Source organism: Martes martes (assembly GCF_963455335.1).
Source record: "Martes martes genome assembly, chromosome: 1".
Lineage (NCBI taxonomy): Eukaryota > Metazoa > Chordata > Mammalia > Carnivora > Mustelidae > Martes > Martes martes.
In genome coordinates, this window is record NC_137888.1 from 171,703,083 (window position 1) to 171,722,224 (window position 19,142).

Below are 19,142 nucleotides of genomic sequence, written 5' to 3' on the forward strand. Positions count from 1 at the left end.
TTTCTGTTAAAAACAGAGCTGTAATAAGTTATATTGGATACCAAGGGCTGACATTTCAGAAAGTTCTGTAGGTACTTAAATATTTGTTGAGTGAATGACTGAATAGAAGATAAATGGCTTACAGAGCAGCAAGGGAGGATGTGAAAGGATGAGACTGGAGACAGGGCAACTGGTTGTGAGGCTCTTGCAGGTTTCTGGGAATAGAAGGAGGGGAGAGGTCCTATAAGATGGAGTGACCTCTGTAATGCTGGGATTAGGGGACAGGAGTAGTCAAGCATGATTTCTTAGAGTAATAGTAATACATTGGACAAATAATAAGACATTTATTACCCATATGTCATAGAAAAAGAGCTCCATTTTCATTGGGAAATATATGCACAGAATTAAAGACAGCCACTAGTAACGGAAGTCAATGGAAATAGTAGGAATCAGTGATTGTTGATTGCTACTTTCTGTTTCTTTTAATCTTATTTTTCTAGGTCTTCTGCTGTTATTGCTAAGTCACATTCTTTCTTTTTATTCCAACTAGTTATCTCTCTTTGGCTTCCTTTTTTTTCCTTCCTCAATCTGAACTCTTATTTTATAGATTAGAGGCTTCACAATTCTTTTGCTGCTGGGAGGTCGATAAATTGATTTTTCACTCAGCTGATTAGAAAGTAAGATACTGTGTCTGCAGATGGTATGATTGTGTTCTTTTTTTAAAAAATTAAGATAGAATGACATAACATAAAATTCACCCTTATAACTTGAACAATTCAGTGTTTCCCAGCTCATTCACAAGGTTTCACAACCATCATCAGTAATTCCAGAACATTCCATCACCCTCCCCCCCCAAAACCCTATATCCATTAGCAGTCATTCCCCATTTTTTTTCCCCTCCAAACCCTGGCAACCACTAATCTGCTTTATGTCTCCTTGGATTTATCTGTTCTGGGCATTTCATATGAATGGACTCATACAATATGTGGCCTTTTGTGAGTAGATTATTTCACTTAGCATAATGTTTTCAAGGTTCATCCATATCGTAATATGTATTGGTACTTCATTCCTTTTTATGGCTGAATAATATTCCATTTAGTGGATATACCACATTTTATCTGTCATTTGATGGACTTTTGAGTTTCCACTTTTTGACTATTCTGAATATGACTGCTACGAACATTTGAAGAAGTGTTTTTCATGGATGTTTGTTTTCATTTATCTTGGATATATATCTAGGAGTAAAATTGTATCATATGGTGACTCTTTATTTAGATTTTTGAAGAACCAAGAGACTGTTTTCTAAAGCAGCTGCATCGTTTTACATTCTTACCAGCAATGTATGAAGGTTCCAATCCCTTGTCAACACTTGTTATTGTCAATGTTTTGGGTTATAGCCATGCTAGTGGGCATGAAGTAGAATCTCTTTATAGTTTTTACTTACATTTCCCTAACGAGTCATGATGTTGAGCATAGGCCTACATTTCTTAACTGAATATTTTTGGTGCAATCCTTAGGCACTATGTTTAGTGCTGGAAATACAGATATGAACAAGGCAATCCAATGGCCTCTTAGAGTTTAGAGTTTATGTGAGACAATATATAGGAGCAAAGTAATTGCAGTTAGAGTTTTAATAAGGAATCAATTAAGGACAAGGACATAATAAGGACAAGACATGGTCCCTTATTAAACTTTTTAGATATTCTATTTCAGTGATTTAAGTATTTTCTATTTCACTGGAGACACACATTCACTCATTGGTTTTTAAGAATATTACATATGGCATTTTTGCATTTGATTTTAAAAGTAATTCAATGAGAAATTACAAGAAATGAGATCATATTAAAGGAAAAACATACTCAAATGTATAAAGAAGTGGAATATCTCCTTGCCTTTGTACTTCAGCCATCAGCAGCTTGGTGACTATTGTTCCAGACCTGTTTCCATGGCATATATCAAGTAGAATTTGGACTAAAGAACTACTTGCCAAGAGGATTTTTCATTTCTTTCTTTTTTTTTTTTTTAAAGATTTTATTTATTTATTTAATAGAGAGCAGGAGCAAGAGCAAGAGAGAGCACAAGCAAGGGAAGCAGCAGGGGGAGAGGGAGAAGCAGGCTCCTCACTGTGCACGGAGCCTAATATGGGGCTTGATCCCAGGAGCCCGAGATCTTGACCTGAGCCAAAGGCAGATGCTTAACAGATTGAGCCACCCACGAGCGAGCCCTTCCTTCCTTCCTTCCTTCCTTCCTTCCTTCCTTCCTTCCTTCCTTTTTAATATTTATTTATTTCTACACACAATGTGGGTCTCAAACTTGTGACCTATAGATCAAGAGTCACATGCTCTTCCAACTGAGCCAGCCAGGCATAGCAAGAATTCTCATTTCTTTTTGAGACTAATCCTTCCCTTTCATAGGCGTGTGGAGTGATTTTACTGATTGTGCAGTGATTTCTGTGGTGGGTATGTAATAACTTTTGGGTGCTTACTGTGTGCTAGGCACTCTGCCCTTTAAACAGGTCCGCTTTGGCTGTGACGGCATGACTCTCCGTCTTCCCTTTCACTGCAGATGGTCCTCATCCCCGCCGGAGTGTTTACAATGGGCACAGATGATCCTCAGATAAAGCAAGATGGGGAAGCACCTGCCAGGAGAGTTGCTATCGATGCCTTTTACATGGATGCCTATGAAGTCAGTAATGCTGAATTTGAGAAGTTTGTGAACTCAACGGGCTATTTGACAGAGGTAATAGGGTTGGGATGGGAAGGAAGAACTTGTTCTTTTCTAATGTTGATTAACCATTTTTTTATTATGTGCCCAGTACTGTGCTCTGCAGCTTATATATATTTCATCCAGTTCTCATAGCAACCCCAGGAGGCTGGTTATTTTTCAGGTAGCAAACTGAGGATTAGAAAAGATATTTGCCCTGAGTTGCCCAGCTGGTTAGTGGTGGAGCTGGGATTCAAGCCTGGCTAGTGAGATGCCAGGGTCTCTTTTCTAACCATTATGCTGTAATATCAATGCTTTAATATACCAGAGAGTGCCACTGCCTTCTTAGGCTTTTGACATAGCAGATAGGATCTAAAGTAAGGCCACTTTTCCCTCTCCAAAAATTGCACTTTGGTTGTTCAAGAAGCATTACATATTTCATTAAGCAATAGATGGAGAAGTATAGCTTTTCAGTTTTGTTGTTTTTTCTTTTATTCTTTTGTTTTAGAGAGAGAGAAAGAGAGAAAGAGAATGAATGTGTGGTTGGTGGGGGTTGAGAGGGAGAGGGAGCGAGAGAATCTTAAGCAGGTTCCACGCCCAGTGCAGAGCCTTATGTGGGACTTGATCTCATGACTCTGAGATTGTGACCTGAGCTGAAATCAAGATTCAGATACCCAACTGACTGAGCTACCCAGGCACTCCTGTGGTTTTATTTTAATGCCTGACAACTCATAAGCTCTCCTGTAGCAATTCCAATTTATTCTCTTGTCACTGAATCCCAAAGCAGGGTTCTGCAAGTGGATGTTTCTTCTTCTTCTTCTTCTTCTTTTTTTTTTCTTTTTGATGTTTCTTCTAAAAGGGAGTAAGAAGAAGGGGGCTTTTTAGTTTATGAAACTTTCTCTAACTGTCTAAAATATACTGTTTTGGGGGTGCCTGGGTGGCTCAGTCATTGAGCGTCTGCCTTTGGCTTGGGTCATGATCCTGGGGTCCTGGGATCAAGCCCCGCATTGGGCTCCCTGCTCGGCTGGAGGCCTGCTTCTCCCTCTCCCACTCCCCCTGCTTGTGTTCCTTCTCTTGCTGTGTCTCTCTCTGTCAAATAAATAAAATCTTTAAAAAATAAAATAAGAGGGGCGCCTGGGTGGCTCAGTGGGTTAAAGCCTCTGCCTTCGGCTCAGGTCATGATCCCAGGGTCCTGGGATCGAGCCCTGCATCGGGCTTTCTGCTCAGCGGGGAGCCTGCTTCCCTTCCTCTCTTTGTGCCTGCCCCTGCCTGCTTGTGATCTCTGTCTGTCAAATAAAATAACTAAAATCTTTAAAATAAAATAAGATAAAATATACTGTTTTGTAGGCTTGCCATTTTCCCTCACCAAAGGACTTTACCTTTGCCTTCAGTTTGTGGAATCCTTGTTTTATTTCCCCCCACCCAGCCCCCAAAACAACATTTTTTTCTTTTAAATAAAAAAGTAATTGCTGAAAGCAAAAAAGTGTTCAAATTTGGTTTTGCAGCATCACATTTCTTCGGAATTTTCTAAAATATACAAAGCAGTTTTCTCTTTTGTACCTGTTTATAGTAAGCAGAAGACCTCTTCTTTTTGTTTCATAAGGATCCTTTTAGATCAGTCTCCTAGGTAGTCTACTTAAGTGAGAAGACAAGCTCCCCTCAGACTAGGGTTCTTCATAAAGAAGACAGAATAAACAGAATTTAGGGCATTCAGGAATGTGGATGGGGAAGAATGACATCTGGCTTTTTACTACCCTTTCACTCAAGTTTAGCATTTCCTTCAATTATGAGTCAGATGACAATAATAGTAGCAGTACCTATAACTTTGTCATCAGTAGAAATCACAAACATTTTTGTCATGTTATTGTTGTTGTAAATACCTTGAAATATTGTTTGTATTCATCCTTCCTTTAGAAATGATAATTTTGAGACCTTCTACTAGATCTTATTTAATATATTAATAAAGAGCATGTATATATTGCTATACTATTTATTTATAAATTTATTACTATTTTGAGATAATTGGTTTTCTTCATAAAAGAAAACATTTATTTATGTATTTAAACATTTAAACATTTCACTCTGAGAAGGAGGCCCCTAAGCTTCCCCATACTGCCAGGAGGGTTCAGGGTACAAAAAGTGTTAAGAACTCCTACTTTGGATAAATGTTTCATATTTTTAGTATACTTCACAGTTTTTTTCTGTCTTTCCAACTTTATTTTATATCATACTCCACTTACCATGTTCAAGCCCAGCTGGTCTTGTTTCGATTCCTTGAAAACTCAGCGTTCTTTTCCAGCTTGAGGTCTCTGCTTATATCCCCGCACTGCTTGGAATTTCCTTCTCCCCATGCGTATCTCCCTTTTACTATGGCTGATTCCTTCTCATTCTGAGTCATTGCAGCTGAATGGCCCCTTCTCAAGGAGACCTCCTCTCCCCACTCTATTGAAAAGAGGCTTTTCTTGATACTGATGAAGTTCTAGAACCTAGGTGAGGTTCGGTGGGCTGAGGTCCAGAGCCGATGACCAAGAAAGAATTCTTGAGACATCTTTGGTGCAAAATGGTGGTTTATTAAAGCATGAGGACAGGACCCGTGGGCAGGAAGAGCTGCTGCCCCGGGGATGTGAGGAGTGGCTGGTTATATACACAGAAGTTGGGTAGGTGAGAACAAAGGGGATGATGTTAGTCTCTAAGGAATTTTGGAAGCAAGGTCTCCAGGACTTTGAGGGGCTAGCTATTGTTGGGAGAAAGGTCATTTATTACTAGTAGTAAAAATCTTCTTGTGAGACCCTTTAGATGTATATCAGTGGGCCATATGCTTGGGAATGATTCTTGACACTATCTTGGAGATCTAGAGATAAAGTTTCACATTTCTCCTATCAAGTGTCCTTGTTAGTGAGATTTGGGTTTAGAAGAAATTTAACTTTATTTAGGGCTTGAGGAACTGAGTTATTTGCCTCTGGAAATTGTGCTATTGATAAGGTAACTTCTTTGTTTGTAGATCTCTAGGACATTGGTAAACCAAGGGAGATTCCTGTCTTGCAGGATTGTGATCTCTGCAAGTTAACTATTTGTTTCTCGTTTATGGCAGTCAGGGGTGCCTGAGGAATGTCACACACATTTCCCAGGGGAGTGGGTGGAGAGGGGGTGCAAGGTGCCAGCTTTTGCTTTGTCCTCAGCCAGCCTCCTGCTCCCTCATCAATACTCTTTACCTTACAAGGTCAAGTGAAGTTGTAAGTATTTTCTTCCATCCTTTCTTTGACTTGAGTTTTGTCTGTGCCCCCACATATAAGTGCTATTAAGACAGGGACTCTGCTTACCTAATACTGACCTCGTATCTCTGTCATTTAGTTCATACTCAGGCACAAAACAAGGGTGGCTGCCCAAACAGAGCAACACGTTTGAAACTTGTTCATTGGATGAAGGGATGGTTTGGGTGCTTAGGCACTTTCCCACAAAGAAAAGAGGATAAGCTCTGATCAGGGAAAGGAGTTCGAGGTGTTTGTAAGGCCTGAACTACAGGAATCCAGTAAGCAGTTAATATCATCTAGTGAGGACAGGACTGGCCTGGATGGGGGTGGAGATGGGACGGTCATTTGAAGTGCATGCTGCTGGTCATTATAGCAGTGAGATTGAAGGAGGTTGTCTGTCAGTAGGTCAGTGTATCTCAAAGTGTGATCTCTTGGACCACCAGTCACCAGCTGAGCTGTTGACGTGTGCAGGTTCCTTGGCCTCACCCTGGACCTCCAGAATCAGAAATTCTGGGGTTGAGGAGCAGTAACGTGTAGTTTGGTAAGCTGGCCAGGTGATCTCCGCTGCACAAAGCCCGAGAGCCACTGGTGAAGAGAAAGAAGAAGCAGGGCAGAGCACTAGGGAGCAACAGCATTCTAGGGGCTAGAAGAAGAACCCTGTATTTCAGGAGATGAGTAAGAGGTCAGAAAGAGGAGGGAAACTAGAAGAATAGAATCATGGAGATGAAGGGGTTAATGTGGGCCTTTGCAGTATGAGGTCGATGCAACAGATAAAACGAGGTAGATGAGGACTTGAGGCAGTAATGTTAAATGAAAATAATAAAAATACAGATTTCCATCTGATGCTTCAATTGGCCACTTGAGATTTATAAACACAGTTGACCCCTTAGGGGAGCCAGAGTCTATCAGAATATCAGCCAACAATGTCATTCAATTCTTTTAGCTAGATTGCAGGAGCAGAACAAAGGACAAAGGTTGGTTATGTAAACTGACCTGTAAAGAATACTGTTATTTTCCAAGTCATTTGAAATACTTGCGGGGATGTGTTTCCATCAACAGGAGCAATCACATTCTCAAAAGCTAATCTCTTCCAGTCTGCATTCTTATCAGCTAAATGAGCCTGAAAAGACCGTGATCTCTGTGAGTGATTGATATTAACCTGTTTTAATAGGAAGCCAGATGCTTTTAAGTCATTTCCGAATCCTCTGGGAAGTCATAAGAATAACTAAAGTTCATTTAGACTAGAAGAATCACTTTTACGCACAGAGAAAACTGTCCATGTGAAACTTGTTGCTACAACCATTCTGGATTTTTATTTCCTTCTTTCCTTTTAGGCCGAGAAGTTTGGTGACTCCTTTGTCTTTGAAGGCATGTTGAGTGAGCAAGTGAAGACTGATATCCAGCAGGCAGTAAGTAATGTCCAACCAGGCTCTCATATTTCTCTGCTGTTTGTTGGAAAGGGGTTGGGTTAAAACTCCCAAGCTATAGGGGCCACGACTCCTCAACCCCTCAGCCCCTCACTAGTCCTACTCTAGATTGGCCCACAAGAGCAGGCCTGTGGGTCAGAGCCCCATGCCTTGAGGAAAATGACACAAGTCCAGGATGGTAGCTGAAAGTGTCGGGTCTGACTTGAGTTTCTGTCTTCTGTACCTGCGTGACACATTTTGTTGCTGCGGAGGGCTTAGCTGAGCTCTGGACATTTCTGGGTTTCTTCACTTGTAGTCATTTCTAGAATGGAGGGTTAAATGTGAATTTTCTTTAACTTCTGTAAGTCTTGATCTCATCAGGCGCTAGTGTGGAGAGAGAGTTTCCTATTTAAACTTATTCATGAATTCCTACAGTTGGAGAAGTATTCATGAAAGGGACCTTTGCTCTGGATATTCACAGGAAGTTGAGCCTGGGAACTGGCCTGACTTCCCAGGGTGTACCTGCTTTCACAGAGAGGATCCAGGGAATGTGAATTAGGTGTGTTTTTCTCAGAAGTCATGGGAACAGTGGACTGAGCTTCCATAAGCACCTGTGTGGTGAGCGGAACTTTGGATTTCCGTTATGTTCAAGAATTTGTTTACATACAAGTCTCATAAAGAGGCAGAAAATAGAAAAACAAAAAATTGTGGGTAAGCTAGGAGTTTGAGGGTTCAAAAAAACAAAGAGGGAAGGAAATGCAGAAGAGGCTGGAGGTAGTGAGAGACGAGAGGAAATGGGGTCGGCCTTCCTTTCAAGGGAGACTGATTAAGATACAGAGATTGAAGACAGGAATTCAACCCTAATCTTCCTTTGTTACACAAGTTCCCTTTCAGTTGCCTAAGCTTGGTCTTTATGAGTTGCCCTCACTGTTCTCTCTTGTGAACAGCTGTGCCAGAAAAATGAAACCGTCCGGCTCCCATTTTCTTTCTCTTCAAATGATTGTAGCGAAGGTGGTCAGGGAGAGAGGAGATACAACCAGACTTGCTCTCGATTCACTTACAGGAGAATCGGGTCACTTTTTTGTATGTATTTTACAAAAATGTTTTTAAAACATGACCGAGCTATTTGAATTTCAGGGATTTCAGGGGTTTTTTGTTCATTACAAGTTTTTATTCTAAGTCTATTATGTAATCTGATACACCTTTTTTATTTTTTTTTTCCCAAAGAGCTTTGAGGTCACATTGGCCTAGTGTTGATGAGCCAGCAGCTCAGGATGTGGTGCCTTGTTTTAAGATACGGAGTTCAGATGACGGAGGGCCTTTGTACTCATTTTTGTAATTTGCTCTTTCGGATACAGGGCCTCTTGTCACTCGAGAACCTCCAAGCACATTAGGCGTAAAGGCAAAGGCAGATTATTGCTAGGCTCTGAGGGTGCCCTGTAAGTACCCAGCGAAGTGTGTGTGCTCGTAACTAGGACGATAACAAGCAGCTCTCACAGGAGCCTAGTGCTGGTCTCTTGCTTAAATGCTCATAATGGAAAAGCAAACCTTTTAAGTGTTTAGAAAGGGCTGGAATGAATAAAATGCATCTGTTGATGATTTGAGAGTGCTAAGTTTTTGTTTTTCAGCCCCTTCTTAGGTCTGACATACCCACATGCATCACACCTTTTTTTGTTTTTAATATTTTATTTACTTATTTGAGAGGGAGAGAGAGAGCATGAGCAGGGGCAGGGGCAGAGGGAGAGGGAGAAACAGGCTCCCTGCTGAGCAGGGAGACCAACAGGAGCTCCATCCCAGGGAGTCCCCAGACCCTGGGATCACAGCCTGAGCCCAGGGCATGTGCTTAACCACTTAACCGACTGAACCACCCAGGCGCCCCTACCAGACCTTTTATTTCCAGAAGCACATGACAGGGATGGTCCAGGAGAAGACTTGAAGTGAAACAGGAGATGATTTCAGGTAGTATGTGGCAAAATCTAAGATAATCCTGAATCTTGGAGTGAAAACATTACTCCTTTTTCAGATCTCTTTCAAGACCTGTGTAAGTCAGGACAGAAGTTTCATTTCAGGCGGAGCATGTCGTTAACACTCAGCAGCACTTGTTAGTCTCCTGTTAAACAGACAAAATCGGCCTTGGAACCTTCCCCAGGCTACAGTAGCTAACTAGAATTTAGTAACATTGTTTACTTCCATGCAATTATTTTGTAATATTGGTTATTTTCATATAATTATTTTAAAAGTTTCGTATAACTTTTAAGTAAATGTAAATTATTTTAAATGTTATAAATCTTTTTGTGACAGGTTATACCAGTGATACAAATTTTCCTTAAAAAACAAAGACAAAAAACAACACACATATAGAAAACCACACAAAGCAAATGTTTAGCTTACTGAGTTATCCTGAGGTGAACACGCTTGTAACCATCACCTAAGTCAGGAATTAGAATTTCTCTGCCTACCCCAGTAAGCCGCTCCATGAGCCACAGCCTTATTGCCCTTTTCTTTTCCTAGAGTTGCCATTATCCTGCTTTATAAAGTAAATCCTTCCCTGAATTTCTTTATAGTATTATCACCAGGTGTACATCCCAAGGCTATGGTTTAATCCTATCCATGTAAGGGTAAATTTGTGTCTTTTTCAAGACTCTTTTAGGGCATCTGCGTGGCTTAGTCAGTTAAGCCTCTGCTTAAAGCTTAGATCATGATCCCAGGGTCCTGGGGTCAAGCCCCATGTTGGGATCCTTGCTCAGCAGGGAGACTGCTCTCCCTCTCCCTCTGCCATTCCCCTTGCTTGTGCTCTCTGGCTCTCTCTGTCTTGCTGTGAAATAAATAAGAAAATCTTAGAAAAACAAAACAAAAACTGTTTTAACCTTTCCATTGCTCCATCCTCCTCCCCGATTTTTCTATCCCTAACAATTTATCTCTGGAAGAATCCAGGGTGATTAACCTATGGACTTTCCTGCTCACCTGGTTTCCCTGTTCTCTGCATTTCCTGCAAACTGGTAGCTGGATCCACAGGCCTGATCAGACTCCCGTTTGAACCCAGTGGCAAGACCTCAGATAATGGCATTGGCTGTGCACATTGTTCTTGGGTTTTTGATGTTGTTATTCAGTTATTCTGTATGGTTTTATGCATACATTTGGGGAGATCCAAAAACGATGCTACTGTGGCTGTCACCTTAGGTAGTTTTTTGTTTTGTTTTGTTTTGTTTAATTTTAAAGATCTGAGGCAAGACATTGAACTGGCTTTTAGGGTTTGCTGACAAAAATATCTGAAACTGTGTGAATTTAATGGTTTAAAACAGAGCATATGTGCATGTTGAAATTTTCTTTGTTGTGATTATTATCCGAATGCCTAATTAATTTAATTAATTTTAATTAACCTTAAAGGTATATAGCTATTAAATCCTAGAAAGGATTAAGGCTAGTTTTGGTTGCTGTGTTGTTTTTGTTTTGGGGTATTGGTATTTTACTCAAGATAACCTTCTATTGTTGAAATAAAGATAGTGTTTAAAACATTAAATATTTTAAAAGTGTACTTAATTTTAATAAGTATGTTATTAAAATAGCTCATAAATCTTTGACGTGAGGGATGGCCATGGGGTGGGGAGAAAACAGTTGCTCTTGGTGGGAGCCTGAGAAACAATGATTATCTCTTGGTTTGTGGTTTGACACTTTCTGAATTTGCTAACACTTTAACGAAACAAATTTTTGAATAGGTGTCCTTGATAAAAGAGGAGGTTAGGTTATTTTGAGAAGTTCTTTTTAACTGAAAACCAATTTCCGTGAGGAATCAGAATTACCAACTCATCTTCTTCTTCTTTTTCTTCTTCTTTTTTTTTTTTTAAGTAAAAGCAGTTTTGGGACAGCCATATCCTGCCCAAGTAAATGCTGGATGCGGCGTTATTTGGATGGTGCTGGACCAGGACAAAAGGCAGGGAATAATGCAGCCTGATGGTCTCTTACACAATCATCTCTGGGTGAAGACTCCAAGCTAGAAAGAGAGCCGTTAGTAAGGATGTGATTCAGTTACCTAAATGTGCATGGATTGTGATGAGAAATGCCTTGGGACCCAGCAAGATTCTGAGGTCATACCCCAAAAATAATTTTTAGAAAAGCTTTACTAAGTTAAATAGTATAAGCCAAGCCAGAAACTGTTCAGAAAGGCAAGTTCTAGTACGTAGGAAAAGTAAATTAAAATAACTCAAAACATGTGTCTGGTGGATAAATTGCTCAGCCTCATTTTGATGTTAGAAGTTTTACTTTTCTGGTAGCTTAACCACCATTTCCTTGGACAACCTCAGTTCAGCTGTAAGAATTTTCTTCTTTCACCAAGACTTTTTTTCTCAAATTGATTTGGGAGCTTGTTTATTCAGAAAAGCCATGAGGAAAAGATCACAGCCTTTGAGTGAAGGAGACCTGGTTTTAAATCTCTGCTCTGCCGCTCACCAGCTGGTTTTGAGAAAAGTCACTTCTTTGCTGCTTTTTTTCTTTTGGACTTCTCAAGTTCGATGCTTCGTTTTGAAAGTTTGGGGCCATCTTTTTTTAAGCATTTTGATCTATGGATTTCTTTCTAAATGATCTCTTTAGTTCCACAAGTTTTGTAATACATTTGTAATTGCTTGTATCTTAGTATTTTCTAACGTCCATTATTGTTTCTCTTAGTGATTCTGTTCGGTTTTGCTTTGTATCTTTCAAAACTTTGCTGTTAAGCTTGGAAGTGTAACTGTGTAAGTGTGAAAGTATGTCTTTCCTGTTGAATTTTGACATATAGGGATTCTCTTTTTGTCTAATAAGTTTTATCTTCATATCTATTTTTTATTATCTATGTGGATATATAAGCTTTCTTTTGTCTAATACATACTTTTTCATCTCTTCATTTTCAGTCTTTCTATATCTTTATGTTTTTAGGTATATCTCTTATAAAGAGTATATGACTGTTTTTAGAAAGTCCATTCTGACAGTTTTTGTCTTTCAGTCAAGAGGTAGTTTATTTGTGTTTGTGTATAGTTTATTATGATTACTGATATATTTGGCTTTATTTCTTCCATTTTATTCTTTGCTTTGTCTTTATGTTTTTTCTCTTCTTTTTTCTTCAATTTCTTGCATATTTTTCCATTTCTTCCTTATTGTAACTTGACTTGTCTCCTTAGAAGTTAGATACTGTATGTCTCTTCATTTACTAGTGTAACTATCTGTTTTAATGCTCACATTTAAAGTCCAAATTTTAGTCCCTTAATTTTTCTGCTGTATAATACTAGGACCTTGCTGGAATCATCCCCATCCAACTTCTGTATTTCTGATACCCACTATTTCATTCTAATTTGTTCTCTTCCTCCAGTGCTTAGTTATTAATCCATTTCTATCTAAACCTTATTTGGTTACTGCTATCATTACTACTATCTCTGCCTTCCTTTCTGCATCTCAGACAGAATGTATCTTTTGACTACAGGACATCTTTAGGTAGTAAATGTTCTTGTTATTAATTGTTTAAAAATATCTTTAATTGTGTTTTATTATTGAAAGATATTTTCACCTAGTAAAAAATTAAGGTTGGCAGTATGTTTTCTCTGCACATTGAAAGGATGATTGCACTGTTTTCTGGCTTCTCTTGTTGCCATTCATACAGTCTGTTGCTGTTCCTTTGTAGGTAATCTGGTTCTGGATGCCCCCTCCTTTTTTAAGATGTATTTATTTATTTGAGAGAGAAAGTGTCCATGTGCGATTGCATGGGTTGGGGGAAAGGGCAGAGGGAGAGGGAGAGAACTTCAAGCAGACTCCCTGCAGAGCATGGAGCTCCTGACCCCAGCCAGGCTAATCCCATGACCTTAAGATCAAGACTTGAGCCAAAATCAAGATTTGGATGCCTAGGGGTGCCTGGGTGGCTCAGTGGGTTAAAGCCTCTGCGTTCGGCTCAGGTCATGATCTCAGGGTCCTCGGATCGAGTCCCGCATTGGGCTCTTGGCTCAGCAGGGAGCTTGCTTCCTCCTCTCTCTCTCTCTCTCTGCCTGCCTCTCTGCCTACTTATAAAATAAATAAAATATTAAAAAAAAAAAAAAAGATTTGGATGCCTAACCAACTGAGCCACCAAGGTGCCCCTGACTCTGGCTGCTTTTAAGATTAAATCCTGTCTTTGTTATTATACAGTTTGTCTATGATATTTATAGGAGTTGATTTCTTTCATTTCCCTGGCTTGAGTGTCGTTGGGCATCATAGATCAGAGAACTGGCATTTTTTTTAAACAGCTCTGAACTATTCTTTACCATTATTGTTTTGAATACTGCCTTTCCCTCATCCTCACTTATCTCTCTCTTGGGGACTCCAGTTAGACATTGGTCAGACTTTGTCAGTCTCTCTTCTATGTCTCTTAAACCCACTTTTGAACATATAGATGTGTATTAAAGATTAAAGATTTTATTTACTTATTTGACAGACAGAGATCACAAGTAGGCAGAGAGGCAGGTGGCGGTGGGGAGCAGGCTCCCTGCTGAGCAGAGAGCCTGATGTGGGGCTTGATCCCAGGACCTTGGGATCATGACCCGAGCCGAAGGAGAGGCTTAACCTGCTGAGCCACCCAGGCACCCCATGTATTCCATTTATATATTTCATTTTAATTTGTTGCTTTTTGGCTTTATCTTTAGTATTATTAGTAGTTGCTGTAAGGATTATTACATGTATATCTAACTTCTCATAGTCTGTCACAAGAGCCTGTCACTTCAAGTAGATATAAGTGCCTTGTAACCATATAAGTTCCTTTACCCCCTGCTGTAGTTGTCATATGTAGTGCATCTACATGCATTGAAAAGGCTTGAGATGATGTTACATTTTGCTTGCAATACACACACACACACACACACACACACACATTTAATTTAAGGAAGAGATATATTGGGGTGCCTGGGTGGCTCAGTGGGTTAAGCCTCTGCCTTCGGCTCAGGTCATGATCTCAGGGTCCTGGGATGGAGTCCCGCATCAGGCTCTCTGCTCAGCGGGAAGCCTGCTTCCCCCCCTCTCTCTCTGCCTGCCTCTCTGCCTACTTGTGTCAAATAAATAAAATAATTAAATAAATAAATAAATAAATAAATAAATAAAATAAATAAAAATAAAATAAAATAAAGTCTTAAAAAAAAAAAGAGAGATATTATATTTACCCAGACCATTTCTATTGCACTTTATTCCAGAAGTTCCCTGTTTACGTTGGGTATCATTTCCTTTCAGCGTAAATAATTTCCTTTAGCATTTATTTGAGAACAAGTCTTATATCCATGAATTCTCTTCGTTTTCCCTCATCTGAGAATGTTTTTACTTCCCCTTCATTCCTAAAGGCTATTTTCACTGAATACAGGCCTCTGGGTGGGCACTTGTTTTCTTTCATCACTTAGAAAATGTACTTTCATTTTTTTTCTGGTCACATGGTTTCAGCCATTTGAATAACTGTTTTCTTATACATATTGGTGTTACTAATTTCTGGCTTCTTTCAAGATTTTAAAAAATCTTGTCTTTGTAGTTTGATTATGATTTGGACATTTAGACATTGTTTTCTTGGAGATTAAAGAGTATCCTATTTGTTGAGGTGCTTGTGTCTGTGGGTTTATGTCTTTAACCACATTTGGGGAGTTTTCAGCCATTATATCAAATATTTTTTTCAGCATTCATGTCTCTTGTCGTTTTAGAACTCCATTGCATGAGTGTTAGATATTATCCTACAGGTTCCTGAGGCTTTGTTCATTGTTTTAAAATGGTTTTTTCTCTCTATTCTTCAGATTGTGTACTTTCTATGGATATGTCTTCAAATTTCCTCCTTTTTCTGTCATTTTCATTCTGCTCTTGAGCCTATTCAGTCAGCTTTTAATTTCAAAGATTTTATTTATTTATTTGACAGAGATCACAAGTAGGCAGAGAGGCAGGCAGAGAGAGAGGAGGAAACAGGCTTCCTGCCGAGCAGAGAGCGTGATGTGGGGCTCGATCCCAGGACCCTGGGATCACGACCTGAGCCGAAGGCAGAGGCTTTAACCCACTGAGCCACCCAGGCGCCCCCAGCTTTTAATTTCAGATGTTGTATTTTGCAATTCTAAAGTTTCTTTTTAAAATATAGTTCTCATTTCTCTGCTGAGAATGCCTATCTTTCCTTCTGTTCATTTTAAGAATATTCACCTTTATTTCATAGCTAATGGTTATAACAGCTGCTTTAAAATCTTTGATAATTCTAACATCTGGGTCATCTTGGGGTAGGTACTGGTTCAGTTTCTTTTCCCTTCACTATTGAGTTTCAGGTCCTATTATGATTCTCAGGAGAACATTGACTTTTTTTTTTTTTTTTTTAAGGCTATCAATCTGGTAACATGGTAGGTATGGACCACAAGCTTTGTTTTACCTACTGCTAATAATGATTTTGTAGTTTTGTTTGTTCATTCCTTTTACTCCAGCACAACCCTGTGGTTATTTTTTTTTTCTTCACTGTAACTAGCATTTTGTTTGTTTTAATCAATCTCTTGTAAGGGTAATAATGCCTACATAGTAGAGAGTATTGTAAAGACCAAATTAAGTAATGTGTGAAGAACCATCTAATACAGTACTTAGCACATAAAAAGTCTTTTAGTAAATGTCATTACGCTGGCTTCTTCCAGTGCACTGTCTCTAATTGAAAATTGAGTTAAATTTGCTTTGCTTTGCTTTACTATTCCCCATTTGTAAGATTTGATAATGTCACATATAGCACTCTGCCAAGTTGCAATGATATTTTGAAAGTATTTGCTATTGTGGAAGAAATCCTCTTGGATTATATCAGAGTCCTTGGCTGGAGGAATATCAGTGACATAAGTGACATATCCTTTTTTTTTTTTTTTTTTTTGGTGGGGTTGGTAAAATATACAAAAACATAAAATTTAACATTTCAACCATTTTTAAATGTACAGTTCATTGGTATTGAGTCCATTCCCAATGTTGCACAGTCATCATCACTATACATTCCAAGAGTTTGTTCACCATCCCAAACAGAAACTCTCTACCCAGGAAGCAATAACTTCTCATTCTTTTTTTTTTTTTGTTTTTTTTAGATTTTTTTTTTTTTTTTAATTTATTTGACAGAGAGAAATCAGAGCTAGGCAGAGAGGCAGACAGAGAGGGGGGGGGAAGCAGGCTCCCTGCTGAGCAGAGAGCCCCATGTGGGGCTCGATCCCAGGACCCCGAGATCATGACCTGAGCCGAAGGCAGAGGCTTAAACCACTGAGCCACCCAGGTGCCCCAATAACTTCTCATTCTTACTTCCCTCCATCCCCTGGTAACCTTGATTGTACTTCATGTCTCTATAAATTTCCTTATTCTAGGTGCCTCATGGAAGTGTCCTTTTGTGTCTGGCTTACATTACTTGGCAAAATGTCTTCAAGGTTCATTTATGTTACAACATGTATCAGATTTCATTTCTTTTTAAGGCTGAATAATATTCCTTTGTTTCTGTAGACCACATTTTCTTTATCCATTCATCTGTTAATGGACATTTGTATCGTTTCCAGCTATTTAACATCTAATTGCTGTTTTGGCTTTTGTGAATAATGCTTCCATGAACATTGGCATTCAAATGTCTGAGTCCCTGCTTTCAGTTCTTTTGAGCATATACAGTGACATATTGTTTGAATTGTTTGGATTCATGCCTCCTTGATTATCAGCCATTAGCCCTGGGGTGTGTTCTTTGACTTCTTCCAGTGATGGAAATGAGTCTACCTCCCAATGTTTGAAAGTTTGCTTTCTGGTGTAAAATGTGGTCTGTTTAGCAAACAATCAAAAATGTCCTACTGTCTTCTAGATATTGTGTTATTCCTGAGAATACAGAGATGAAAGATAGCCTTCCCCCCTGCTCTTTAGGTGCTCAGAGTTTAAGGAATGTGGTAAACCAAAATTCAATGTTTTCTCTCATTTATGAATTTTTAAAAAAAGATTTTATTTCTTTATTTGACAGAGAGAGAGATCACAAGTAGGCAGAGGCACGCAGAGAGAGAGGGGGAAGCAAGCTCCATGCTGAGCAGAGAGCCCAATGTGGGGCTCAATCCCAGGACCCCGAGATCATGACCTGAGCTGAAGGCAGAGGCTTTAACCCACTGAGCCATCCAGGTGCCCCTGGTTTATGAATTTTTTGTATCAAATGTTTTAGAGAGATAAAAATGAAAACACATACATCATTTGTTTTAAAATTATAAAAGTAGGGGCGCCTGGGTGGCTCAGTCGTTAAGCATCTGCCTTCAGCTCAGGTCATGATCCCAGGGTCCTGTCCTGGGATCAAGCCCCACACTGGGGCTCCCTGCTCAGTGGGAAGCCTGCTTCTCCCTCTCCCATTCCCCCTAATTGTGTTCCCTCTCTCACTGTGTCTCTCTCTGTCAAATAAATAAATAAAATCTTAAAATAAAATAAAATTATAAGAGTATATGAAATCTGTACCATCCTGGAGTGTCCCGGAGGTAGCATGAAATAACATGGAGAAAAGAATTAGAAAGGGCATTGGCAGGTGCTGTGGTAAGGAGTGCTGGGGAAGAGTTAGGGGAGGTGCCTGGAGAGCTGCGTTTGTTAGGTTGATCAGGGGAGAAGGCCTGTGTGTGGAAGAGACATTTAAGAGAAACCTTGCAGATGTGGAAGAACTCATTTTGGGATCAACTAGAGAAAAGCATCTGGTAAAGGGCCTACTATATTCTTACACTGTAGCCACTTAGCTTTTTGCTTTGTATGATCTGGTTTTAGCTATGTTTACTCTGGGAAGTCCATTCAAAATGCTCCTCTTTTGTCCCACATTCCAGATTTAGGTTGTTCCATTTATTTGTTCTTTTGGTTTCTTGTGCTTTCTCTTTATGTCATTTATCTCGCTCATGATTACTTGTGTAGGTATTTGTTGAATGCCTTTCCCTTTCCCAAGTATGTTCTGTGATGGTGGGAGAGAATGCAATCTACCACTCTATTCCCAGCATGGTAACTGTCACTTAATAAGCAGTAAATATCTGCCCTCTGCCCCCCAAAAAGAAAGAATGCCATTTGGGTATCATCTGTTGGAACATTTAGTTTTTGAAAGCTGCAGGGCTCAGACCTGGTATGAACCATCTCATGCTGGAAAGTTGCTTTTCCTTGGCAAGAGAACACTGACTTAGTCAATCAGGGTTGAGGTAGGTTCACCGTAACTGAGTTATTTGGGAAGGGCAGTCCAGGGCTGTCTGATTGGGTGAGATAAGAAGAAAACATAGTCACACAACTGTATTTTGTGTCTGTTTTTGAAAAGAGTAGTTGGCTGTCTGATATAGGAGCCAGTGTGTGGTGTAGGCTCAGGAAGCAAAGCTTGATAACCCTGGAAGGTGAGAACCCAATATAATAGGATAACAGGGCCCAGTTTTTTTTTCCAGCCTGCTCCAAAGTAAGGCACCTGATTAGAATGAGCATGAATTTGAGGCATGCGGGTGTTCCAGATGCTCAGATTTGAAATGTCTCTTTAAGGAGTCCTTAAGTTTCTTGTCAAGTCATAGGTCTTTTGAGAGCTGACTTGGATGAAGTAATACTGATAATAATGATTCTGACATCCTATACCTCCCAGATGTTGCTGCTTGCATTGTAAACCTGTAAAGTGAGACAAAGATTGACTATTAAGTTGGGGAGTCATGCCCAGGAGATACCCAGCTTTAAGAAAAACTTAGTCAAAAGTGAGAATTTAGAATCGATGGAATTTCAAAAACATCTCGCAAAAAAACCTTCCTCTTATAGATGAGGCAATCATGGCCCAGGAGGGGAAATGGCTTCCCTCAGTTCTAGATGATGTTGAGGGTGGCACTGACCT

The 19,142-nt window shown here is 39.6% G+C and overlaps 1 protein-coding gene across 3 annotated transcripts in view; it reads left to right on the top strand.

Annotated features, from left to right (window-relative positions):
- Positions 1-19,142, top strand: part of SUMF1 (sulfatase modifying factor 1) — a 103,141-nt gene that overhangs the window by 16,580 nt on the left and 67,419 nt on the right. For all 3 annotated transcript variants that reach the window (XM_080828470.1, XM_080828468.1, XM_080828469.1), the window contains exons 2-3: positions 2,545-2,718; positions 7,268-7,342. In XM_080828470.1, coding sequence (XP_080684596.1) covers positions 2,545-2,718; positions 7,268-7,342 — 249 coding nt within the window. The remainder of the gene's footprint in view (positions 1-2,544; positions 2,719-7,267; positions 7,343-19,142) is intronic.